The 26,976-nt window shown below is 42.1% G+C and overlaps 1 protein-coding gene across 1 annotated transcript in view; it reads right to left on the bottom strand.

Annotated features, from left to right (window-relative positions):
* Positions 1 to 23,925, bottom strand: part of ATP10A (ATPase phospholipid transporting 10A (putative)) — a 109,893-nt gene extending 85,968 nt beyond the window's left edge. Inside the window, exon 1 of the mRNA XM_063149734.1 lies at positions 23,288 to 23,925. Coding sequence (XP_063005804.1) covers positions 23,288 to 23,730 — 443 coding nt within the window. The 5' untranslated portion in view covers positions 23,731 to 23,925. The remainder of the gene's footprint in view (positions 1 to 23,287) is intronic.
* Between the last annotated feature and the right edge of the window lie 3,051 nt (positions 23,926 to 26,976).

Genomic DNA, 26,976 nt, shown 5'->3' with positions numbered 1-26,976 from the left:
ATGGTTTTATTAGCACTAGGCTGTACAGAGTGTGGTGTTAAGACACCTCCTTCACTTCAACTCTCTCATTTCAGAAAGGGGTTCTTAATTCAGTGCTTGCAGAAAGATGCAACCGCCCTCCTGAAAACTCTCTGAAAATCAAGCATATGAAGAAGAAATTAAATAAGCTCCTAAATACAACACCTAGGCATAGACTTGCAGACTTTGTGGGGAAGAGGGCTGTGATATCCGCTGGTTATGTCACACGTGTAGATGACACAGGGGGTAGGACATGAGAACACACCAAAGCATGAGTCCCACTCACACAAGATGAGGGTGTGTATGGAAATGTTACCTTTAAACACAGCAGTTGAAGGTCAGCAAAATTTGTAGCTAAACACAGAGATTATTCCATCATAGCAGGGATTTCTATTCCTCTGACTGCTCTGCAGTTTGAAATATTGCCAGGGACCTCAGCAGTCCCTGGAATGAAAGGGATGAGAATCTGGGCAGAGTTCAGAGAACACAAACACAGCATGATCTTTATTAGGAAATATAAAAATAACTCAGTATGTTGTACAGTGCATTCAAATCATTTGCAGAGGTGTGATAACCTTACAAATACTGGAGCTGTCAAGTGAAAGAGGGAAGGCATTTTAAGTGTGGTGCAAAGAGGCAAAAAAAGAGCAAAAGAATGGAAATCCATTCAGAGGACCATCTGCTGCATCTGGGCAGCAAATACACAAATATTAACCATTAGACTGGGGCTACAAGACCAGGACTGCTACTGTGCCCAAGCAGCACAACACCCACATATGTTGATAGAAACTTACTTTTCATGTTTGCCCTGTGCTGCTTTAGAAGTACAGTGCTTTGCCTGCTCTGAGTACAGCTGGGGCAAGTTCAATGGTTACCCTCTGCAGCTTACCACAGACAGCTCACCACTGCCTTCCTGTAAGATGTGACTGATCATCACTTCAATTTCTGGAACAACTGCTGCTTCTTAGGTCAGGTCAGTTAGAAACAAAATACAATTCCACTGTCAGAAGTGCTGGAGTTCTTCTGGATCATTTTGACTGAACTATGCTAGGAAGAAACTTTAAGAGCTGCTAAATTGAGCAGCTGAGGGAGTGCGAGGGGGTCCTGGGGGCAACCAGACCTGCAGCACTCAGCTGAAACTGGAACAGGATGTGTAACCACACTGCTGTCCTCCACTCTCTGTCACTGAGGATGTGTCTGCTGGAGGCAAGCAATTCTTTCTTCCAGCCTGTGCAAGCCCTTTTGGCTGAGAAAGGATCACAGTTTCCAGTAATTATGGTGGCCTGCCCACTGCTCACTAAGCTAGGACCACAAACTATCCAACACCTCAATTACTACCAGCAAATAAGGAATGCTCCTTATTGTTACCACTCTGCACAGGATTAAAAAAGAACCCTACAAAGAAAACCAGACTATCTGCCTCAAATAAGAAACTCTACCATGTTTATGATACCCTGCCTCATCTATTATTTTACCTTAACTGAGTATGACATGAGGAAAACAAAAACAACCCCCATGACCCCTCCACATTCTCCAAGAGTTACTTTCTGGAGGTTTACTTGGCACGTAGCTCAGAAGTGAGGTGTTGAACAGAACTGCAAAAGGAAGATGTCTGTCATGGACAAGCATCTCTGAAACTGTTAGTACAAACCCAACCCTGACCACAGTGACTTCCACTACACCTACTGGCTTTGAGAGCTGTGACCTTTCAGTGATCCAGCTTTGTCCCTAATGCACTGTTAACACACTCAGAATGCTCTGTTAGGAGGATAAATGAGTTTAATGAGTAGTTCCATTCTGGGAGACTGCCCCTGCCAGTATATTCTGGGCTGTGTGGCTCATTTCTTAAACTAAAATATTCCCTAGAGAAAAGAAAAAAAAGGACAATTCTTGGCTGCAGGGTGGATACAGAAAGGTGGTTTTCCTAAATAATAAATTAGGTCAGTCTTTAAATAAGTCATCTCCTTCTGCCTGGATAAATATTTACTCCTTCCAAACTAATATTAGGTTTATGAGTCTCCCAAAAACTTCTTTCTTTTCTGGTTTTCATTAGGAGTTCTGGAGTCACTCACAACAGAAATTAACTAGATGGCTTCAGGGTATTAAAAAAGGAACACCAAAATAACAAAAAAACCCACTTGGGCTTCTAGTTTTCAATAAAACCAGCCACTGTTCATTCAGCACACAGATAAGTTATTTCCCCAACAAAAATGACAACTGATCAAATTAAACCCAAAATTTTCTAAATGGAACTTAAACACTGGAAAACAGCAGTTTGCATTTTCAAAACCAGCTGATAATTTACTACAAATTGAATATTAGAGAGGCCTTATTCTTCCAAAGCCCAGTGCTCCAAAAGCTGTTGTGTCAAAGACAGGTAGAGAAGGAATATTTTGAGGATAGAAGGCCCTGCTGTATATACACAGGGCCCAGGGAGTAGGGGGAGAAAGAAGGCCAGCAAAAAATTAGCATTAGAGAGTCCAGAGGAGAGGCATGAAATTATCAGAGAAGAAAAACAATGATTACCTTAGAATGAAAAATTCAAGAGAAGGCTCTTTCACAGTACACTGTGAATCTTAAAGACACCTGGTGGCAGACAAATTGTCATTTTCACAAGTTGGATGCTTTTCTGGTTTACAATAGTTTTTGCTTCAAATTGCTGTTTCCTAATGATTTTGTTTCCTCGTAGAATCACAGAATGACTGGGGTTGGAAGGAACCTTGCAGATCATCTCATTCCAAGCCCCCTGCCATGGGCAGGGATGCCATTCATTAAATCAGGTTGCTCAGGGCCCCATCAAACCTGGCCTTGAATGAACCTGACCTTCATCCAGAGAGAGGAACAACTTCAAGTTTTTTAGTGATCCTTTTGTGTTCATTAGAAAGCTTCTGGTTTCATTTTAACTTTTTAAAATTATCTAAAAGTAAACCAAAGAAACCTTTCTTTTACACTATGTTTGGATTTCTTGGGGAAGAAAACAAAGCCAAGTGAGTTGCTTCATGACTCCCATCAGAGTAAGTTTGAGAGGAAGCAAATGGGTGTTTAACCACAAGGGGGGTAAATCCTTGGATAAGACCAAGTATAGAAGTGTCCATGAAAAAACTAAGGCTGGAAAGAATGGGATTTCTGAGGACTGGGGGATGGTACAGGAGGGCAGTGGGTGCACAGGCACTTCAAGGCAGAGTGTGGTGCACTCACGAAGGAGGTTGTTGGACAGGGTGCCATGAGCCACATGACATGGCATGCCATCTCAGTCACACAGTAACAGTTTCTGAAAATGGAGACCCTGACGTTACAGGGAACCCTAGACAGCCCTGGGCTTCTACTGGCAGGCAAGTTTCTGTCCTTACTGAGCTCAGTAAGGCACTGACACCCATGTCTTTACAGTACTTCATTTTCCGATATAAAGCTGAGCACCAACAATTTTAAAATGCTCAGCTAAAAGGAACTTATCATCAGACATTGCTGCAATTCACAGCTCCTCCCTCTACAGTAAAAAGCCTAACAAAAACTTGAGGAATGTAAATTTGATCACTTACCCTTGAATTTTAGGAACAACAAAACAAGAGAATCTACTAATCTCTATCTATTCTTCCTTAAAACTTGGAATTATAAGAGCAAATAGACCTGGTATGAGAAAGCCTTACATGCCAGAAAAGCCAAGCAAGAGCAACCTTAGGTTAAGATCTCAGTGGTTTTTATGAAAAGAGTTTTGAATGTAGGTTTTCTTGTTCTGGAACAAGTACAAAGCTGTACTTGTTTATCCCTTCTGCTATAGAGTGTGTGCATAGCTGAAGCAGAACAATCAGCTTGAGGAAACATTCCTAAAAAAGAAAAAAAGTCTGATTTTTTTATTATTCAAAAGAGGGGAGAAAAACAAACATGTAATTTCAGTATACGCCCAAGAGCTTTTTTTCCAAAAACATTTTTATTTGTTATTAGATCAGTAAGTATGCTTTGCTGGCCACATCAAAGCTCTTTAATTTATCTGTGATCAATCAGGAGTAAGCTTGTAAGATAATTTTTGTTTTTCCATCAACTAAAAAGAATAAGCAGGAAAAAAAAATATCCTAGACATCAAACTAATCAAATTATACATGTTATTGGTCTCTAACAGCTTCTTAAAAGTGATTTTAGAGAACAAAGTGGTCTGCTTTAAAATTACTTACAATTAGAAATATTTGCCATTTATTTTCCTTTCAGGAAATTCCAGTGCTTTATCCCAAACTAACTGATGTCACTGAGGTTTTTCACAATGATTTCTGTGTGCTTTGGAGCAGATCTCTGCTGCATTCAGACTTCTGTCAAGCAAAAATCTCTGAATTAACCCCTACACTAGGATGGGTGGGAATGTGCTCAGAATATCTTGCACAATGTCTGACACTGCAAATTTTCCCCTACATTAATAGATGACTGGCTATTAGGCAAAATATAGCAGTGAAAACCAGAACATGTGCAAAGTAATGTGTAATCTGTGGTCTTAAAACATGACAAATAGAATAATTTAACTTAACTGTTTGCATTTCTCCTCATTCTTATGGTTTTACAATGCAAAAACAGGAATCTAATCCTGCATTCATTAGGAACACTGAGACTTGTGCTATTCTGTCCAAGGAGGACAAGCCTCTAGATTCTTTTGGAATTATTCATAATTTGGGTTGTCAAGAATCGATTAACAGTTAAGTGAAGAACTTTGCTTTGTAATCTCAACAGATAATGCGAAGCTATGTAGGAGGCAAACCTAGCTACACCTTGACCTTGTGCATAATGGAGATAATGCCAAGTTTCTATATCATGGGTCAATTTAATTAATTAATTAAGGACAAGAATTGACCTAATCAAAACTTGTTAAGAGCTATTCAGCGCAGGGCTTTCTGAGGGAAGTGGTGAGGCAAGGAAAGAACAAGGTGCACTGGTTAAGAACTAAATCTAAATGAAGTTCAGACAGAAAACAATGTGCAAGTTTTTAATTGTACCAACAGGATAACTTCAAAAGGATTTGCATTCAGTTGTAATCTTTAAGATAAAATTTTCCGCATCAAGCAGCAAATGATGCAGAAATCTTTTTTAAAAGTTGCATCCCATGTCTTGAAGACAATATAATTATCAGACAACAATTATCTTGATATCACTAACTGTAATCTGTTTTCCATGGTGTACTGCCTTTATATTTTTTTGACTTTGATCAAAACATAGGTTTTTGTACCTGGTGTGCCCATCAATATGCTATGCTCCATCATCGAGGTCTTGAAACTACATGTAAATGACTATTTCTAGTGACAGATCAGAAATAGGAAACTCTTAATTTGTAGGAGAATGTCTTTAAAATTCAGGTTCCTTACACAACTTTCCTTCTTAATTAGGAAAACAGTAGTGAAATTAGGCATTTGTTGATTGTGATTCTTAGAATTACTGGGATGCGTCTGCAATCTGAAAGGTTAAAGCAGCTTTCTTTCAAAACACCTGCTGTGTTATTACTGGAAATAGTGCTTTTCTACAGCAATTCGCACTCTAATCACTTCCCATCCAAGGAATGTCTGACTACCAATATTATCCCTCAAAAATTGTAATGAGATTGAAGCACAGTGTGAAAACGAAACTTATACAGATAGTTGGAACACTTCCATTTTCTGTTTATTTGTTTGGCGCTTTTTTTTTCCCAAGAGAAAGCAATTAAGTACTATCTGGAGTAAAGAGGCTTTACTCATCACCCTTACCTGTTGAGTAAAGATCTCTCTACTTGAGGCATGCCACACAGCCCTCCTTAAAGAAAATGTGCAAGTCAGCGTAGGTTGCATTTACAGAATAAACTTACAGCTTCTCACCCTGAAAAAACTCCAAAAACCCCTTTTGTTCAACACTGCCCTATCTGGAAATAAACAATGGCATGACAGCTTTAGGTGTGATAACAGAAATAATTGAGTACAGGGGTTTTTTTTCCCAGTAGAATGCACTAAATGAGATTCTATCCACTTGTTATATTTGCAATGTTCCAAAATTGCATAAAAGGGTGCTGGGGCAGCAACTTAGCTGAGATGAATCAAAATAGCTGAACTGGATAGGATCAAATAAGGTGACTGTCTCATAGTCTTTGCAGTGTTCAGCCCCCAAACTGGAAGTAGTTGCAGTCCCAAATGGAAGACAGCAGGAAATTTACTCTCTTACTTGGCATAAGTGGTAGCAGAGGTGTTTGTGATTTCTCTTATTTTTTATGTGCAAGCATTTTTCTCGTGAAGTACAGATCCAGCACTTCAAGGCTACTGATAACAAGCTTGTTTTTATCTTTCACAGAACCTGTGTGTAATGCCTCCCGCATCTCCTGGGATTTGTGTAGATGCAGGTGGAAAATTACTGCTGGGTGCATTTCAGGAGATTCCAAGAGCACACAGGCCGACTGTCAGAGCTGGGAAAAGGAACAGACAAAAACACTGCTGAGCCCCAGCATGTGAGAGCTTCTATACCTGCACTGCTACAGTCCAAAGCCACTCTACAGGACTGGTAGGACTCAGATGTGCTCATGGCTTTTGAAAGCCTCTGTTTCTTCAATGAGAATGGTGGCAGAGGTACACAACAAGAAAGGTTCCATCCACTAGTAACATCAGGCTGACATTGGAGGCCTCCCTGGGCACCATGTTGATCCAGGCTGGGTCTGCACTTGCTGCTCGGCTTGCTAGCGTCAATCACACTTGATAGGAAAAGTGAGGTCAATCCAGTGAAAAATGAAGCATGACAACTTCTAGAAAAACAGCAGGTACACTAACAAAAATACAAGAGTATTGACAAAATTTGGCCTCTAATGGAGCACAGGATTTAGTACTACAAAGCATCTCAGTGATACTTGCAGCTAATTGAGAAGATCTGTACATCCCAGCTTGTATAAAGTGATAGAATGGCACTAATTAGGCCTTAAACTTGTTAATATTTAGGATAAATAGATGACTGGTAACAAAGTTTGATATTTACAACAAACAGGGCATGGGCTGTTAGTATGATTCAATATTCTAATCATCAGTATAAAGGTAAAATATTCTCCTGTTAAGACCACCTTTATGCACATCCACATCTACCCCCCTGGTGACACAAGGTTTTCATTCCACCTTATTCGAGCTGTCCAGATGTGAGGGAGCTCATCTGCCCTACTTGCTTAGATGTCTCCATATCAGATGGCACCTTTGGTGGGTGATTCTTCTTAGCAGAAGATGGATAGGACCAACAGCTCTCTGGAGATGACCATCTTTTTGCCCAGGACAGTGTGAAGGACTACAAGTTTAGTGGGACTGGGTGCCTAATATCCAAATGGTTTAGGACTTGCAAGAGAAATCTCAGGTTGATCTAGGTGGTTTCAGAGAACACCAAGCAACCTCAACAGTATAAACAAAGTTTGGCTGGTGGATACAGAGGCTAATTTATCCTTTAATCTCACCCTTTCTGAGAATCTCAGCTTTCCCTCTGAGCAGATATTCACGTTCAAGTCATTTATTTTGCTGCATATAATTAGAGAATGGTTTAGACTGGAAGGGATCTTCAATGACGGTCTAGTCCAACCTCTCAACTGTGGGAAGGGATGCCTTCAACAGAACCAGGTTGCCTAAAGCCCCATCCAACCTGGCCTTGAACACTTCCACAGATGGGGCACCCACAGCTGCTCTGGGCAACCTGTTCCAGTCACTCACCACCCTTAAAGAATCTCTCCTTAATGTCTAATCCAATCTTGGAGTTTAAACTGTCGCACAGTCCAACCCTAGGGGAGGTAAGTGAACACTGAATTTGGCTTAGCGTTTCCCTCACTTATCAGCACCTTCTTCAAACAAGCTTTCCAAAACCCCTCCCCCTTGTTTTCAGGCATAAGTGATCCACATGCCTGGGTGTTTGCAGAACTCCTCATTACCTAGAGTTAAAACCTGTAAGACAATTGCATGAGAAAAGTTTCTCAACTCCTGAAATATTTTCAGAATAAACATTCTAGAGACAGTTTCAGTATTACCCTTTTTGCTTTCAAGTCTTTTTTTATTTGACCTTTGGAACAAATATTTCACAGGATTATTTGTAGCTAAGGAACATGATGGAGAACTTGAAATATTCTCTCTTTCTGCCTGTAATTTGTTACTGTACGTACGTTTTTATTCTGAATTGCACCTCCACTTCCAAAGTGTTCCATCTCTACCAGCTGGCAACTGTTATTGTGCAGTAACATTTCTTCAGTAAAGAGGCATTTCTAAAGTGATTATTTCTGCACATGGCACCTCCAAATGTTTTGCTTTGTCTTAACTAAATGCCCACCCTTTTTTTCTGGGTTGCCTGACAATGACTTTTTAATTTTTTTTTTATTTCAGAGTTTCCCTGAGGATTGTGGGAGAAGTACAATAATGATAATCCATTTACCACAGTAGTGTTGGTACTCATCTGGCCCTTACAGATGGTAGATACAGATTTCTTTATAACTGAAACTGTAATTTTCCCATAACCTATTTGCTACTCCATTTGAAATGGTTGTGAAATCAAATCACAACCCAAAAATAAAAAAAAAAAAAAAAAAAAAAAAAAAAAAAAAAACAGACATTTTCACATAAGATAGAGGATTTGAATATTGCTGAAATGAGAAAGTCAAAACTCTGAACTCTTATTCAGCTTTAAGGGAAATCAAATCACAACAAAGACCTCTTTTAAAAGTCCTGCCTCAAACTGCAAAAACTCTATGAAATAAATCACAGTTTTCCCATTTTGAGGACTATGACTTTGACACACAGGAACACACAGGAAGGGTCATACAACTTGCCTTTTGAAGACCCAAGTGGAGACCTGGTAACTCCCTTTAAGTGTCTTTAAGATTCAACACTGTCCCCTTTCCAAAAATGATTGCCAAACCTTTCAGCAATTCAGCAAGACAGACTAAACAAGAAAAGGAAAAAAGGGGCAGGAGGGAACACATTTCTTGCACAAATGTGTTACTTAAAAGTGTTCTGGGTAACAGGAAGGAAACAGTAAGCACATCTTCATTCACTGATGCCCTTGAAGCTCAAACTTGGGGGGAGGATGTAGCTTGCCTTGGGACCTCTCATTTTTGCATACAGGTGATGTTCCCACCTTGCTGCAAGGAGAATTAACGTGCTTGTGCGGTGAAAGTAATTTGTCATGATATAGAAAAGTGTCCATCAAAAAAGAAATCAAGGGTTGGATGTAAATCAAACCCCCAGAGCCCTAGTTTACTCCCAGGGCTCATTTCAAGACCCAGATATAAAGCATTAAGAATTACTTTTACTGATATTAGAGGCTGGAACCACATTTGTCTTTTCCTTAGCTTTTAGTTTATCTTAACATCGGCCTTAAGGGGCCTTGTAATAATCAAATTTTGCATATTTTTCTTCAACTTCCATAGCTGATCTCTACAGTACTAACTAAAAAGCCACTGGTTTTTCAATCTTGCAGATACAATGTCTTGTTCTTCCCACAGCAGCTGGGAACAAGCATTCTGTTTGTGAAAACATGTAAGCAGAAAATAAACTCAAGGATTCTGATGCAAAAAATAACTTGTTTTGGCAAGTTAAAGTATTTTGTGTGTGTGTATCTGCAAGGTGTTGGTAGGAAAGCTAATTCCTAGTTCATCCAAAATATTGTAGAAGAATAACCAAAACAAAATACAAAACCCCCTAAATACCAGTGCTTGCCAAGTGGTAGAAAAACAAAACAAAACAAACCTACCGGTAGCAAAAAAGTATTTACTTCCTAGCATCTAAAGTTGTTATGGGCATTAGAGAGCATTTAGGAAAATGCCTTTTAAAAAACCACTGAAGTGTTATTTTAATAACTTGAAACAGGAGACAGAGTCAGTGCTACTGATGCATGAAGTTTGGCTCTGTCCTTCCTTCTCCTAGCAGGTTGAATTAAGGACTGCCCGTACCACCCCTGCAGAGTGATCTCTTTGTTAGCCATCAGCCCTCTCTGCGCCAGGAGAGTTCAAAACACAACTTCAGAAGTAAAGTGCCTCTCTTGGAAATGTAAAACCAGGACCAAATGTTTGAGCTGCCCAAAGAATAATCCCAGGATATGACAAAAATATTGGATTTCCAATTTCTTGGCTGTTGTGTGTTGCCTATGTTCAATACCATGAAAACACTGGTTATTTCAGCCATCAGTTTCTGGACACTGAAGGCCTGTGGAAAAAGACCTACCTCTGCTATTTTATCATGGCTGTTTGCTGTCTATTGCTCAGAGACTCCTGATACAGCGCAGCTATGCACAAATACAGCTGTCCCGGCATACAAACTGCTAACTTGCTATGTGTGAAGCCACATTTTCTCTTGACAAGACAGCAAAACTGTCACCCTGGCCATTTTCTCTTGTACCTACCCAGTTGTAAAGCACCCGACTGATGTTTAAAAAACACCCTCTGCTTCCTTACAGAGAAAAAACTATGACTACACTTATATCCATTTAAAGACTTATTAAACTTCCAATCATATTTTTAATACTTTCTCAGTCCAAGGACTGTTGATTTCACAGCGCCATATACAGCTGTAAACATTGTAACCTCAATATTTCTACTTGCTTGGTGTATGTAAACCAGGCTCAGAGAGTCTTCTGAGGTGCAAAACAATCCTGAAACTCCAGCTGGAGACTTTTGAACCAAGGGCTGTGCCACGAGCTTTCCTCTCCAAGCAGTGTGACTGTGCCAAGGCGTTCCTTGCCTCATGCTGGCTGTCAGTGCTTGCTGAGCAGCTCAGAGATCTCATCAGAGGCATTCTGTGCACACCAACACAGCAGCCTGCTGCAGCACCCATGCAGACCTGCAGGGTGGAATGAATGCGCCTCTGAGTTCCCCACACTAACCACCAGGGACTGCCCCTACAATAGAGACAGATGCACACAGACACCAAGTATAAAAGCCAGTGATGTTTAAGGCCATGGAACGTGATCCTGCAAATCATAAGGAAGGCCTGACTTGCAAACAGTGTCTTATTTCTGAAAGCCAGGTGAAAACTCATGGCTCAAATAGAGTTCTCCTGCAGACTTCTTGCAGGGTAAACATTATCTGGAACATTGCCTACGCTGCTGTGACATGAACAGCCGACTTTTTTGAAGCTTCATAAAACTCCTAAGAATGTTGTGCTGCATTCCTAAGAATTTAACAGCAACTTTTCCACTTAAGTTCTCAGTAAAAATGAATTAAGATGGCAGAAATATGATATAAGGATAACAACTTGCAGTAGCACTTGCTTACATCTGCTTCACTTGAATATCTTAAGCTTATAGCCAGCTTGTTTCATTTGCTTTTCAACCCTTAATCATCAGTCTCCTGGTAATTTGGTATGTGCTGATGTAGCAAATCACACTTATTATCTGTGCGTGTCTTAAAAAGAAAAGGACTGTTTGACATGATTTTATTTCATAAAATTTACTTTCTGATCTAAAGTTATTAAGGAAATAGTGCTGCATTAACTGCCAGATACATGGTTTGCTATCCATTTGCTCACAGTTAAATTGAAATAACCCTCTCTAAATTAAGCAGTCATGTAATGTGTATATGCATTTACTGAGCAATTTTTTCTTGCTGGGTTTTATCAGTCTAAGGACAATAAATTAGAGGAGGGCGCAGGGTTGTCCCCACCAGCTGTGCCCCATCCACACACAGAAAATGTTAGTCATGTGAACTTGGCTGTGTTTGAGCTGACAAACCCTGCTAAGAGACAGGACAGCAGTAATGACCCAAATTGCTTCCAGAGCAGCAAGCACCTCTGCATGGGGCTCTGAGGGTGTTGAGATGCACCAGCTGGGACAGCTGTGATTCGTGCTCAATGTGTGCTGCAGAAACACACCTTTCACAGCTGACAGTCTTAAGAACTAGCACTCATGTAACCAGCTGTGTAAGAAGTCACACTTAAAAGAACTTGACAAACCTCTTCTTCTGGGTTTTGCCTCTTATTTGAGTTAGACTTGGACAAAGAGATGCAAAGACAAAGCTTTCTACATATCTGGTGCATACTGCATATTGCCTTAAGAGCTGCCATTAACCATGCAAAGGTGTAAAGTAATTACAGCACAGTAATAAAAGTTACAGAAAACATTGACTGAGAACCTCTCCTACACAGACTGTGTTTTCATATTGTCTATGCTCTTGGTGGATGAACTGCTGTGGAATCTAACTGGAGCTCATGAGTACAGTCAGAAAGAAGTTAGACATCAATGAGGACATATCCCAAATATATCTTGGGCATATGGGATGTATGCTCAGTAACTGGAAAAACAAAAACTGTGCTCCCAAGTGCTCATCAATCAGGTTTGCATCTAATATGAATACTGCTCAACTAGCAGGGACCATGGATCACAGGTCTTGACCACTTCTGTGTCTACATTTGGCTGTCTTTCTACACTTCCTACCAGTGGTAAAGAGTATGCCTTGTAGTTTTCTTGCTTGAAACTTTTTGCTAGGGTGCAGCACTGCCAACTCAGGCATGCTTTCTGCAAATGCAAATAGTGGTTAAAAAACCAAATCAAAACAAAAAAAAACCCACTCAAACTTGAAAATCTTTCTAGAAGTTGCCAGATAGGAGAGCTGAAGGGAATGTTATTATGACTAAGAGGCTGAATTCCATGCACAAAACAGCTATTTCTAGTGATAAAGCATAAAGGTTAAACAACTAAGGACAAGACTGCCAGATGTAAAATGGAAAGTTTCCAATTTAGGAGCAGCAGAGGAAGAACATGAATTAATATGGAAAGACCAAATTAGCATTATAAAAATCCTCCGAGCCAAACCAAATGCCATTGAAAATAAACTCAGGAACTCTCCCCCTTTTCTGCTCCCTGCATTCCAAGGAGGATTGAATTTAGAACAACCATAGGGAATTTTAGGAAAATCTTACACTTAAATGCAGAGCAAAGGCTTTAAAAGTTAAAGACTGCATGTGCTTCAAAAACACTATTAATCATTCTAGATTCTTCTTCAGTACTGCTGTTTAAAAGGATATAAGTATTTTGGACATAAGTTTTCTCATTAGTTTTATCTTTAGTGAAATTGGTAAAGATCAGGCTGATTCTTCAACAGTTTTGAAACTGGGGTATTAAATAATTTCTACTTTTTATTAACTGGAAGAAAAAACAAATACACACACACAAAACCAACAAAATAAAAACCACACTAACAACCAAACACTTTGCAAATACAAAAAAAATCCACAGGTCGTTGGGTTTCCAAGCTAGACTACATTTCAGAGCTAGCTTTGTTAGCTCTGCATGGAGAGATACACTGTCAGTCTGGGTGTCCTGCAGCGCAATGTTCTGTGCAGATTGCTCTTACTGGTCTCACACACACTTTTGTGGCAGATATCAGTCTACAGTGGTATTCCTCAAACTGAAGATATGTCATGGATTGTTCAGTCCCTAAAAGTCTATTACAGACTTTAAATTGGACTCTTGGAACCTGGATGTAGCAGATTGAACATCAGCACTGCTAGACTGATGGCTGCCTTCAGGCTTTTCTGTTGAGCCTGAATTTAAGAAGCTCCCACAGGATCTGACAGCAAGAAGAGCTTCCACACAGCCAGGATCCAAAAAAAAGCAGACACGCAGGGAACTACACTGAAAATAAATGAGGGATATATGTAAGAAAAACCTGATAGGATTCAGGATATTTAAGCCGAAAAGGATCAGGAAGAGCAGAGTGTCAAATGCTGCAATTAGATGAACAGACTTCAGGACTGAAGATAGCAAACAGCAGCATGATGTCTTATGCCACTGCACCTCTTATATGGCTCCAGGGTATGTCTGCAGGAGCCTGTGCTCCTATAAAGATGGAGACTGAAATTCCAGCATAGAAATTGGTAACCACAGGTAAAGCAGCAGTACTCAAAATTAGCAGAATAATTTCGCCATTGATCCCTCTGATTGAACCCCTGATCACCTAGCAACATCACCTGCAAGTCTGAATATCTGAACCTACTGGGCAAACCCAAAAGCCTTATCTGATATTTATGAGACACCTGACAATGAAGCCCCACTTTCATTCTTGTAGCATCCATGATTATGTCAAACACAACACCTCTCTGCATTTTACAAGTTAAAGAACAAGTAAGATCCCCAAAATACCAAGATTCCCTACATTGTGAGGACAGTCTGAAAAACTCCAAACATTGCAGAAATGCAAATATAATCGGTCATTCAGAGAAGAAAATTATTCATTGACAACATCTAATCTTATATTGTTTCTCAACACTGTGACACATTTTATGGGTACGAACAATAAGTGAATGGCTATTGCTGAAGGCAGAACGTGGCAGGAGATGAAACAGTGGATATTTGGTTAGCCCCTTCACCTGACAAGTGAACTTACCCATACCTGTGACTCTCAAATAATAGTTCTTAAATAAATAATTAAGTATATTGAGTAGGATAAGCTACTTACTCTTCTACAGTCAAAAAATCGTAGGCAGTGTTAATTGAGAGGAAGCAAAATCTATTCCCTCTAAGTTTACTAATGGGATTCATCTCACCTAAACTTAGCTCTGTAAGTGACCATCGAGTTCAGCTTCACCTGTATCACCACTGGAGTGTGGTAAGAACCTCTTGATTCAAACTTACCTAAGGTAAGTGTCTCAAATAAGCTGGAAAAATTTCCCCTTCCTCCCTGAAACCATTCTGTGCTCTCCACGGATTTTGGCACAAGTGTAGATGATGTGGTCAGACGGGACCTGTATCTTTAAGCTGAAAGACACATGACATAAATCTCACCTCATGTTCCAGAAAGAATATTACAAATTCCTTTAGGAAAGACCCTTGTCAGGTAAGAGAGAACCTCATTAGCACTTAAGAGGGCTTCTTGCAAGGGAGCTACAATCATTGGCTCACTACTGTTTACTGGGAAAGCAACTACTGGCATTTGCAGAAGAGTTAAGATGCAAATCAGTGGCTCTGTTGGGATATAGGTATGCCAGTCCATGCTTCTCTGATAAAACTGGAACCTAGGACTATGAAGGAAGAAAGATCTACATGCTCTCAAACATGCAGATAAAACCAATATATGTCTTTATTCTGGTAAAGGGTGTAAGATCAGGCTTTAGCTTCACAGCTCTACAGTTATACAGCAGAGAGAAGCAGAACAAGGAGAAGCTGACAATGAGAACACGGGAATCCTAAAAAGAGAGGAAAAGAAAATACAAGAATCATCCAAACCTCCAAATATAAGTGTAGGCCAATGCAAAAATAATGCACTACAACTGCGGGATCAAACTTAGGAGGATTATACTTGATTTCTTATAATCTACTTTCAGCCAAAACAGGTTACATCTTTCTAACATAGTTAATGAACTTTCTGCATATCTAAGTGTTTGGCTGATAACCTGCCTGCTAAAATTTCAAAATTTCTTCACTGGCAAATATTCTGAGGCATCTTATTCCATGTCTAGATATTCAGAACATACTCACAGATATATTAAGGTGATTGCTGTTCTGACCTTCCTGTGTTGGCATCAATATTTTGACAGATTTCACAACAACCTTCCCAGTGACTTGCTAGTGAACACACAAAATCAGCTAACATGGCCCAAACAGGCATATTCATGTTGCTACTGGAAGGTGGGAAGGTGAACAGACAGGAGCTGAGGATATAGGTATATGGCTGTGAGACCCAGAAAAAGCCCATGAAGCATAAGATAATACACGAAGATAAAAGACCTCTGCTTACAAAAACTGTCACTTCAGAGTGGACTTTCTCTTTTTAGTCAAAAAGTCAAAACTAAAACCTCCATGGAAAATACAGAAATACCAAATATTCTGCAATAGTGTTCACACACTCAGTGTTGATGTGACAGCACAAACATGTAAGAACTGAAGTCAGTTATCAGTCAAGGAGTTAAAATCTTCCTTGAAGTAGGTCTCTATTTCCAGACAACCAGAAGATAAAAACAAAACAAGTGACCTCCATGCCTATCGAAATAAATCTCCAGCAGAGTCTGGGTTTATAAAATGACTGGGCATGATGCAAATGTTGGCCACTGAACTGAAGAGTGGCCTACTTGTCACTCTTGAGAAATTGTGGTCAGACAAAACAGCACTGGAGATGGAAGATGTTTCCTACCCTTGAAAACACGTGCCTTGCCAGTTCAGGACTGTCCTTTAACCGGCCCAGGATGTGGGCTAACCATGGCAGAGATGTTCACCTGCAACTGTTCCAAAATAGTTAAAATACTGCTCCTGCTGGAGCAAAGAACTAGATGGTAGTTTGACAGCTCCAAAGGGGTAGATTATCCCCAGCAGCTCACAGGACAGAACACTCTATTAGCTGGGTGGCTAGCCTGTTATGGACAGGCTGGGTATCTGCATTCTTGAAAGAGTAAAAAAGAGAAAGATGCTCCTCTCAGCTCACGTCTGACAGGCACTGTAAGCTCTTTGAAGCCCCCTCACTCCCACTTCCTGTACAGACAGCAAAGATAAAACCAATTAGCTTAGAAACATACAGGTCATTTCCAACTAAATCTGAGGTTTGCTTTATCGGATTTTTCAGAATCAAAGATATACTTGGAAACGTACATTATCTCAGTTGATCTCAATGTTAGGGCTATTCATGCTCCTCCTTTGCATTTCTTCTCCCCTGCACACCACCACTAGCACCTGCTTAGGAGAAGCTATAAGCTAGCATCTTTCACAAGTATGCTTTCATTGTGGCTGAATTTTGGCAGTGAGTCAACTTTTGTGCTTGATGTGCAACAGAGGAAGCTTCTGCCCACAACTACCAAATTTACCCATGAGAGGCAACTGTCCCGGTTTTTAGCAGGCTCCTCACTTTATGCCATTCACTGAAATGCACTCTCCCTGGTTCACTGCATGGAGAATCTGTCTTGCTTCCACATTCTGGTGACACAGAGTGAGGCAGTGCTGGTGGGTACAAATCAAGTTCCTGCTGTGGATCTCTTCTGGGTACAAACATGACTGGCTGCTACCACAGCCACATTAGTGACAACTCCCAAAGTAAGAACACTAAGGCTGAAGGTAAGCCATGGAAACTGGTTCACCTCCACAACTAAGTGAAGTGAAAGAAATTGTTCTGCTTTTCATGTACTTAATTGCTTTCAATATATGCAATTGCTAAAACCAAGCCTGCACAGCATAAATCCTGCAAACTGGATGCAATCCTGAAGCTGTGCATTTGACTTCTCAGTTGCATTGACCTTACTGTGTCCATATGCAAAAGCACCACATTCCCAGAAGGCCTGGTGCTGTGGGGAAACAGGAGAGATATCCCTGAGACTGCTCTTGCACAGAGTAAGTACCCCACAAATTAGAAGCATGCTGGATTACACAGCAGGAAGATGCAGCACTTGGACTTCTCCTGGTGCTGTGTCAAGGTAAGCAACCATGAGGGTTGTGTAAGCCTGGAGCAGGTACCTGTAAAAGTCCTGCCCAGTGACAGGGACCTTCCTTTCTCTATTACTTCTGGAGGATTGATGTGCTTGTGAGAGGAATGTCCTGGCTGAGTTATGCCATGCTAGCTAGCAAGCAGTTCCATAAATATTAATTTTTGCATGGCTGTCAAGGGTTTCAGTTCTGGTTTTCAGTTCTGCTGACTACATGACACATGGAAGGTGGAATCACAATACCAGGCAGAGTTTAACCCTACAGGCAATTCTTTTCTCTTGTGTACTCTCTTTGGAAATGCACTCTGACAGAATCAAATAGAGCTGCTATTCTTTGGCCACCTCTAACAATAATCATGATCTCAAGTTAATAAAGACACACAACAGCAAGGAGATCTGCACACAAGGTGGCCACCTATAATTCTGAGCTGTGGTCTGCTTAGCACAAGAGATTATGGTGTCTTTCCGGAGAGGCAGCATGTAACAACAAAAATTTATTTGGGGACATCACCAGGTCTTTCAAGGGAGATTAACAGCATCTTCTTTGGCAGTCAGCCAGAGGCATGTGAAACAGCCTACAACAGCTTTCATGACATCCAATACAAATGAAAGAGCTTAGCAACAAGAGTCAAGCATTTCTCTTTTCCAATAAGGAAGCTCAGGCACTTAGAAAATTTACCCTACACTGAACAGCAAATAAACTGCATACATACAGTTGGACAGAGAGATGGGTTCTCTTGTGCATTCCAGCTGGCTACATCTCTGAAGATTAGCACAGACATCCCTTGCTACTTGGATAAACTCTACTGCAGAATAAAACTGCTCCCTATCAGTCTAACAGAGGAGCCTCTACTACATTGCTCACTGAGTTTATTCACTGCCATCCTAGCTCAAACTGAAGTAGTGAAGCACAAAGACACAGTAAGATGAACGGAGATGCATCTTTCTGAAACTCAAGGAAGGAACACTCAAGTCAGTGTTCAGATTCAGGCCACTACTTCCTGCTTTCAGCTCTTTGTACACCAAATTCACTCACAAAGGAAACTGAGTAATCCCAGGTAGTTTCCTTTTGAATCACATGTAGTGACATTTGTGTTTTTGACAGGGGACAAAGTTGCTTCCTCTACTGAGAAATGTCTTATCTGCCAGCACATTTAGGGACAAGAACCTGCTCTTGACTACAGTAGTAGTAGGAGATACAACCTAATTTGACTGGTGTTGCTAACAAAATGAGGCACCTTAGAGTGAAGTGCTTGCAAGCAAGTCATCATCTGGCTATTTTTGAGGCCCCGAGTGGGATCTACTGTGCATTCGTGAGGATTTGGTAATACTACTGTATCCTTTTCCTCCAAGGCTGGAATTGCTTTCACAGCTGGTTGGCAAAGGGAAGAAGGGACTGTATTTTTGAAATTATAGGAAATGTTGCCCACATCAAACTCTCTGCTCTCCGCCCCTTCAGTTTTGCAGAAAAAAATTAATATTTTATGTAAAACAGCCTGCTTTGACAGCTGTCTGAATGCCCCATTAAACTTTTTCCACACCTCAGGGGTGACAAGTATCCGGTCATAAACTGCAATTTTTCATGGATTTTCTAAGTTACAGGTTGATACAAGAAACAGTTATCACTCTGATCAGTATGTAGAAGAATCACACTCTTTAGCAGTACTCTGATGGACACAGCAAGAGTTAAAGAATAGATTTAAAAAGCAAAACCCTTTGGTTTTGAACATATGGCTCATAGAAAAATGTTAGCAGAGATTATCTCACCACCACAGCCCTGAGACAGCAATAAAATATAATTCCATGATGGACAAGTGCCATTATTTGTTGTGATTGCAGTTACCACTATTCATCTTCTATTTACATGTCATGTAAACATATACCATATTTTGTAACAGCACACTGAAATCAAAGCTTCTGCCCCAGTGACAAATTCAGTTCTAGCAAATATTTAACAGTAGACATTTACATGTGCCATGCACAACTCCAGTGAGAGCTGGTGAGCACTGGAGGACATAATTGCAAAGAAAACATCCCCCTTCCATCCTCCCTAGTCCAAGATAGTAACACACATTTCACTGTTAGGATTGCAAATTTGTAATCTCCAGTCTTCAACTAAATCCATGGGTGACAGAAATGAGGAAGAGGAACAAAGAGAGGAGACTAAGGTAATCAAAGGTTTGCAAAAACAATTTTCTGCAGGCTAGGCCCTAATGCCTTTGTAACTTCCCTCCATTTAAATCAACTAAGAGTTCTGGCTGTCATCCAGCATTCCTAGCTTAAGCACCTGTATAGAACTGAAATTCTAGGTGACCTGTGAAGCCATCCTCCTAAAGTAAGTGCCTCATTTCCTCTGTATCGCCATATGAGAGAGGCACCCTAAAGGTCTCTGGAAAGAGGTCTTATTAGCTCCTCCTGGCTAAGAAACCTTCCTCAAAAGTCTGCCTGCTCTTATAGACAGACTGCAAAGTCCATCACAGAGCAACACAAGTCTGCAATTCTCCTGTGTGTTTCACTCCTCGACATAAGCTGCCAATTCAAACTCAATAGCTTCTTTCAATTTATTCAAAGAATCAGGTCTTTTCCCTTTCCATCTGACTCTAGAAAGCAACAATCTTCTGAGCTATTTTCCACTCTCCACAACATCCAGGATTCCTAACTGAAAACGTCTTCTTTCTGTCAAAACAAGCTGCACTGCTCGTCAATTTCTTACTTTAGGTTGCATCATCTTTTGCTGTTTTGCTGTCTCATAAGTGTTGCCAACTCTGAGCCACGGAGTCATTGATTCTGCAGTGGCTGTATGAGAACGGGTCATCTGAGTCCACGGGGCAGGCAGGAGGAAGAAGGCCAGCTGTCAAGCAGTCAGAGTAGGGAACAGTATTTTCCAGCAGACCAGTTCTTGACATGGTCTGCCTGTGCAGGCTGTGCCAGAGCACCAGGCAGCGGACACTGCTGGAGTCAAGTAGAACCTCCTCCTGATGAGCTGCCCTAGGCTCTGCCTATCCCTGCATTCTCTCTGTCCTGTAGCTTTTGCATCACTAAAAGCTGCCTGTATCTAACACAGGACAGGTACTTCAGCAGCCAGGAAAGCATGTATGGATTATACATAAAAAGGATACATGGCAGAACACACAGTATCCAACCTGAATCTTTACTTGATGACTAAACAACATGGAACATGAAGCAGAGGGCTTTTCTCTACTGCTGAAGCCAAAGTCCCTGTCTCCATTTGCTGACTTGTAATTCAATGTTATTTTGCTGCAGTGCATCTGAACGCTGTAGTCTGTATTTGAGGGGGCTCTAGCAGCTGTATGGAAGGCTGGCAGGAAAGGGAGTCCATCACAGCAGAGTCCTAGAACTCAGACACATCCCATCTTGTAGAAGGCCTCTTTCCAAGCTATGAACAGCTGACCAGCAAGAGCTACTGCTCCCTGACAGTGCTAGGGCAACACAGGACTGCAGCAGTGTTCATTAACCCACAGCAGCATTTCTGTTGAAGACAGCATTTGCATCAAAGTCTGCCCCAACCACAAGGAAGTGGCAAGTAGGGGGAGGGAGAGACAGTCTGGTAGTAAAACTGATAAGGGATCAGCATTAAATCCATCTGATGAGAAAGCTGTCATTTATTACTTCCTTACGTGACACGCTTCAACATTCTTCCAGAAACAAAGAGACTATGGAAACAAAGTAAATATCAGGATCAATCCCTTGTGCTTCTCCTGGCATGACACCTCTCTAAGAAAACAGCTTTTCTGAACTCACGCCCAGCAACTTCAATGACCTTGATACAAATCTCTCAATCTTGGTACCCCGTCACACGAGTTTGCAAGAATCTTAGCTCTTATCTGCAGAAGTAGCAAGTTTCTAGTCTCATCTCGCTCACTGGAGCTGGAGGGTGTTTAAAAAGGTGACTTGGTGAAGTTTATAAAAAGCTACAAAAGAATAAAAAGTGGGCAGATTAAAAACATGTGAGCAAATTACTTTAACCGCATGTTTTGACTGTATTTTTTAGTTGTGGGAGGGAAGCTTCCCTAGGGACTGCTGGAAGGTGAAAATGGGTGAGCTGCTGCTGGGGACCATGCTTCTGTTGCAAGGCTGTAAGCACACACAACATTCAGCTCTGCATCCAGCCAGAAAGCTGCGTCTGAAGAGGTGACAGAGCTCTCACACTTCCATGTTTGCTGCCCCACAGGGATTTGGCCGACATGGGCCTTTGATGCCAATGCAAAGGAAAACCACTCCCAAATTAATCTGTGTAAGTGTCTCTCAGCAGCAATCTGAACTCTGCAGTAAAAGGAACAATTCTGGCTTACTCTGTAAAAGCACAAGCATGACAAAGGGTAGTGCACTTAGCTGGGACTCACAAAAGACCTCAAGTGATGTTAACATCAAAGGTACACCTCTTCTCATAGTCACGTCTACTTTTTGGCAGCAGAGAGGGATTGGAAAATCGCTGAGGGAAAAACATTCCAGAACTAATATCCCAGTACTGGTGTTTGTTAATATTTTAAACATCTTCTGCACTGGGCACTTAGTGCTTTTCAACCTAGGAAACACAAGAGCTCATTTCTAAGCTGATTTAGTTTGGAAAAGGTTAGATTAACCATCCTTATTATCACTGTTCTACCTTCTGCATAAATAGCCCCTTACAAGACCTTCTGCAATCAATCTTCCTCAACACCAGAAGTGTTCAGAGTTCTACAGACAAGCAAGGCACTAGGCAAAGGCACAGGTTGGCAGCAACTACATGTGTGACTTGACTGGGTTGGTTTTGGTTTAGTTTACAGAAATAAGGCCATTTTACTTATGTCTTCAGGCATGCATATCTACTGGTGGAGGAATATCCCTGGGTGAAATTTCTTACATGATACCAGTTTGTGAAATAACAAGCTGAGTCTGCTGATGTCAGAAAAGCAGCCTTTTCTGAGTTCTTTTTCAGTGTATTTTTTTTTCTCATGCCTTTCTTGCAATAGGAGAGTTGTTCTCTGTCTCATGCTTACGTCAGCCCAGAAGACCCTCCCAGGCAGTCTGTGGAATCTGAGTGTAAGTTTCTTGGCACGTGTTTAATTTCTTTTAGACTTAGAAGCATCAGAAATGAAACTGAATCTGCTTTCTCAGAAAATATATTCTTCTCTCTTTCCCCAGGAAACCTTAGCCTTAGACTACTAGGAGATGACTGGCACTTGGATGAAAGCAAAACAAAAGTTTTGTAAAGCTGGCTTCTAAGCACATAAATGTTGATGCAAACATCATTTCAGTCTGATTTACAAACAGTAAGGCAGTGCTCTAAATGTATTGCCCTGATCATTAAAAAAACTAATTCTGAGGGACATAAATGACCTAATGCTCCATCAGAAGCACTGGGAAATAGCAGTCACAGTGAATGATGACACTTGAGATGATATATAAAAAACATTCGCTTAGAAGTAAACGTTCAATGGAAAGACTGGCTCATTCTTTAGAAAGGCAAAGTTTGGGTTTACTAATTTCATGTCATGAAATCTCACACACCTAAATGAAAATTCAGAAGCCTCTGGCCTCCATCCTTCCTTCACTCATTGAAGATTTAATAGCAGACTGCATGAGTTCTAATGTTATTATAGTGAAATTAATGCCTGAAACTATACACGAGTGTAATTTACTGCACACACTGGGAAGTGTTTGCATAAAGTGATTTACTGCCAGACCCCACCAGTCAGAGCGGATTCACGTCCACCTGTAGGTACAGGACTGCATGAACTCCCGCAGTTCTGAGTTAAGAGTTGGGAGACACCAGTTCCACGAGAACTGGGAGCTTCTTTGCACTTAAAGTGGAAACGAAAGGCCTCCACAATGGAGCTGCCCAGGGCCCTCTGAGAGCTGGCGCCAGACGGGACCCCGGCGCTGTGTGCCGCCGAGCCCTGCCCGCACCCTGTCTGCCTCACCTGCTGTACACCAGGCACTCCATGTGGTTGATCTCCTTGTCGGAGCGGTAGCGGCTGTAGTCCTCCCACAGGTCCTTGATGGCGGTGACCGCCAAGATGAAGAGCACGGGGGCCAAGGCCAGCTCCGGCTGGAAGGCATTGACGGCCGGCACGAAGTTGAGGAGGGCGATGAACACAAAGTAGACGTTGGCCAGGCGGTGGAACTGCTCGAAGAGGTTCTTGGGCAGGAAGGACAATGCCGTGTACTTGGTGGTCTTGAGCCGGTTGCAGGCCAGGACAGTCCCCTTGGACTTCTCCGGCTCGGCCTCAGGTAACAGCAGGCTGGAGCGCACCAGCCGCGTCTTACTCTCCTTCTTCTTCCTCCGCCTCCTCTTCCTCTGCCTCTCCTTCCCCTCCGGCAGCACCTGGGGCGCTCCCTCTCCTCCTGCCGTGCCCTGGGACATCGCTGCCGCCCCGGTGTCCTACCCGGGCAAGGCGGGCAGCTCCCACGGCAGGCACGGCCCTAAGTTATCATCGTCCGCCGCCCGCCACGGCTCTCCTTTCCTCTTCCCCTCCGGGGGCGGGCGGGGGGAGGAGGGCTCTCTCGAACCCGCTCCCAGCCGCTCTGTCGGGACCTCTCTCGCTTTCTCCTCCTCCTGCTGGCCGGGGAGGGGACGTGGGCAGGCGGGGGCCCGAGCCCTCCTCCCGCGGGCCTCTCCCGCGCCGGGCGCGGGGGATGCGGGGGCCGCCGTGCCGCGGGCCGGGCCGGGGCAGCGGGAGACGGGAGCGGCCCTTCCGCGCTCAGGCTGCCCCGGCCCGCCGAGCACAGCCGGCAGCGCACTTAGCGGCGGCTTTTGACTCTGAGTTGCGTGTGGGACGGGGAAAGAGGTTCGAGCGGGGAAAGAGAAAATTCCCGCTGAAGCGTCGGCGCTGCGCGCGGGCCTTTATCCACGGTGCCCCAGCACAGCTGGTGGGAGTTTCTACCGGCTGACTCAGGGCGAAACTCCACGTTCTGCCTGAATCCGTGTGCCACGTTGATACCCATCCCCGTGCTGAGCCTGGAAGCCACAGCACAGCATCTCCCCGCTCCTCACGTCTGTCTGGTGCGCCGGCGCTGCTGGTGGCGGCCGTGGTGCCTGGGACAGCCCCACAGGTGGGAACCAGAAAAATGAAATTTCCGATGGAAAACATTCGGCACTGCCACCTCCGCACACGGCCTGGCAGCGGTGTGCTGCAACGCACGTTTGCCTCTGTGGATTTTCCTATTCCCTCGTGGTAGGGTAGGTCTTACCAGCGAGGACTGGAAATGCCAATCTCTGGCTCTGTGGTTTACGCTCTGCGCTTTCTGGAGAAAGATACAGTTATGGGTCATGATGGATAGACAAGAAATACAGAAGAGAAGATAATTTAGATTGAAAGATTTAGTCTGAAATCACAAGTGAACAAATGTAGTGAATCAATGCAGAGATTTAAAAAACGCATAATAAAAAAAAAAATTGCTGCTAGGTGTGACATGAGTCTTTACTGCATGGTTTTAGGTTGGGATTTAAGAGCAGACCCTTTGGATATGGGAATCCACAGATCACTCCAGGCTGTGTCTAACCTGTAGCACAGGTGTATTTTATGGAGGGACCCTTGGTCCTGATCCTGTGATATCCCAAGGTGGGATCATACTGAGTACAAAAGCAAGCCCTCCATACCTGCCAGCATGTTTCTTGTTGTCACAGAAAATAGGCATAGAGTATAAACATCTAGTCTTGATATAAGGTCAGGTCAGGACAGTACTGGGGCATTTTTTGGGAAAGTACCTAGTCCCACAACTCAGATGCTGCCATGGCAAATTCCATGAAGACCAAGAAGTGTAAGCCATTTTACCCGAACCTCGCTGATTGTGTGTGCTGCTGTGTTTTCATCTTTCCTTCTCCCATTTGCAGTATGTTTGCAATTGCTCTTTGAAGTGTCCGGTTAATTGGGAGCCCTTTTCAGCCCCTGAGGCACTATGTGAGTGCTAGTTCAGCCCATGACCTGGTACTGGCACTGTGTGAAGCCACAAACCCTCCGCTAATCCTGCTGTCTACTCTTCTGATGCTACTTCAAACTTAGCAGGGATTTCCTGGGTTTCTCAGCTCTTGGAATATAGACACAACAAGGTTTTAGTTAGTGCATGGGGAAAAGAAAAAATTGGTCTGTTTTGGTTTTGTTTGGTCTTTTTTTTTTTTTTTTGCAAAGTCTGCTCCATTGTTGATAAGGGACAAGTACAAAATGATAAGAGAAAAAAAAAACACAAGACAAATTTAAAAATCCCTCCTAATTTCAATTTACTGTATGTTTTTTTTTTTGTTTGTTTCTTTGTTTGCTTACACTTGGGTTAACTTAAAGGGGAAGCTGGAATGAACAAACATCCTTTTTCTGTGCGTTGGGAATGCTGAAGTGGGATGAGGAGGACATTTTATTACTGTGCAATATTCCTATAAACTGAGCTTCATCCATCCAAGGGCTCCTTGCAGGGGATACTCCAAAAAGTGAATTGCTGGGTTTTTAGCCACTGGCCTGCCAACCACTGCAATCTCTGTTTTGTAGGTCTCTGGTTCATCCCAGGCCTCCAGGAGCTGAAATGCTGTTCAGGCTTCATTTTTCCTCTAGATGGCCCTCCAACTTGTTTACACAGATTGGAGGAGAAGCAGCAGTATTTGTTCCTTTCTCTTGCCAAAGCACATCACCTCTTAGAATAAACTATTCATATCTTTGTCAATGCCAGGTGACTCACCTGGCATTCCAGGTATACTCAAATGGTTTGAGTATAGCACATCTGAGTGGAAAGATGGTGCACACACAAGTGTTGTGGAGTAGTGAGTGCCTGTGCTGGCAGGAGAAGTAAGCCAGTTGCTCAGTCACTGAATCCACCGCATAAAAATGATGTGTAAATCATCAAAAAAAAAAATTGGTGTCTAGATCAGGTTTGGCAGTGCATATTCAGCAAACTTTCAGTAACTGCAAGTAAATTAAGGGTTAGATATGTAGCAACATTAAATTTTCAGACAGAGTGCTCAAGGCAAGGTAAGAAAAGACAATTCTCACATTCCCCTTAAGCTACTTGTTTAAGGCAAACACCTGTGCAAGTTTGGAGAGCCTAACCTGGGATACTATTTATGGATACCACTTACACCTAGTGGTATCCAAACCTGTGACACCAGATATCCCAAAATTGTCAGTTACAATCCCACAATTATAAGAAATGGTCTATAAGTCAGTGGGCTAGACTTGCAAACCTGTTTTACTTGCATAGTTTTGGAGTGCTCAGGATTCGCATTAACAAGATTTCTTTTGGAACAGAATAACAGGAGAGAAAGATTTGGAGAACCTGAAAGTTTTAATGTAATTCCCATGAGCTGAGTTTTACAAACAGATATAGCAGCAGAAAGAAAATAAACAGTTGCATGGGAGCCTCTGAAAAATTATGCACTTGTCTGCTAAATTGTTTATTTACAAGCAATTTAAAGCCTTTGTATTTGAGTATGTATTGGCAGAGTTAAGGGCCGCCCTTGGAAAGTTTCACTATAAAAAAAAAAGTAGAAAGTATACCACACCCCGCTGGTCAAGAGCTAAAAAGCTCTTCTCATATCATTGACCAGGACTTTCTTTGTTGCTAGTAAATTGCTTTTTAACTGATACAGGCAAGCTAAAGTATTGCAAGGCAGTGCCACGTGGAG

This window comes from Melospiza melodia, chromosome 2 (assembly GCF_035770615.1).
Source record: "Melospiza melodia melodia isolate bMelMel2 chromosome 2, bMelMel2.pri, whole genome shotgun sequence".
Taxonomy (NCBI): domain Eukaryota; kingdom Metazoa; phylum Chordata; class Aves; order Passeriformes; family Passerellidae; genus Melospiza; species Melospiza melodia.
Note: the sequence above shows the minus strand (reverse complement) of the source record. Positions and strands in the feature narration are given on the sequence as shown.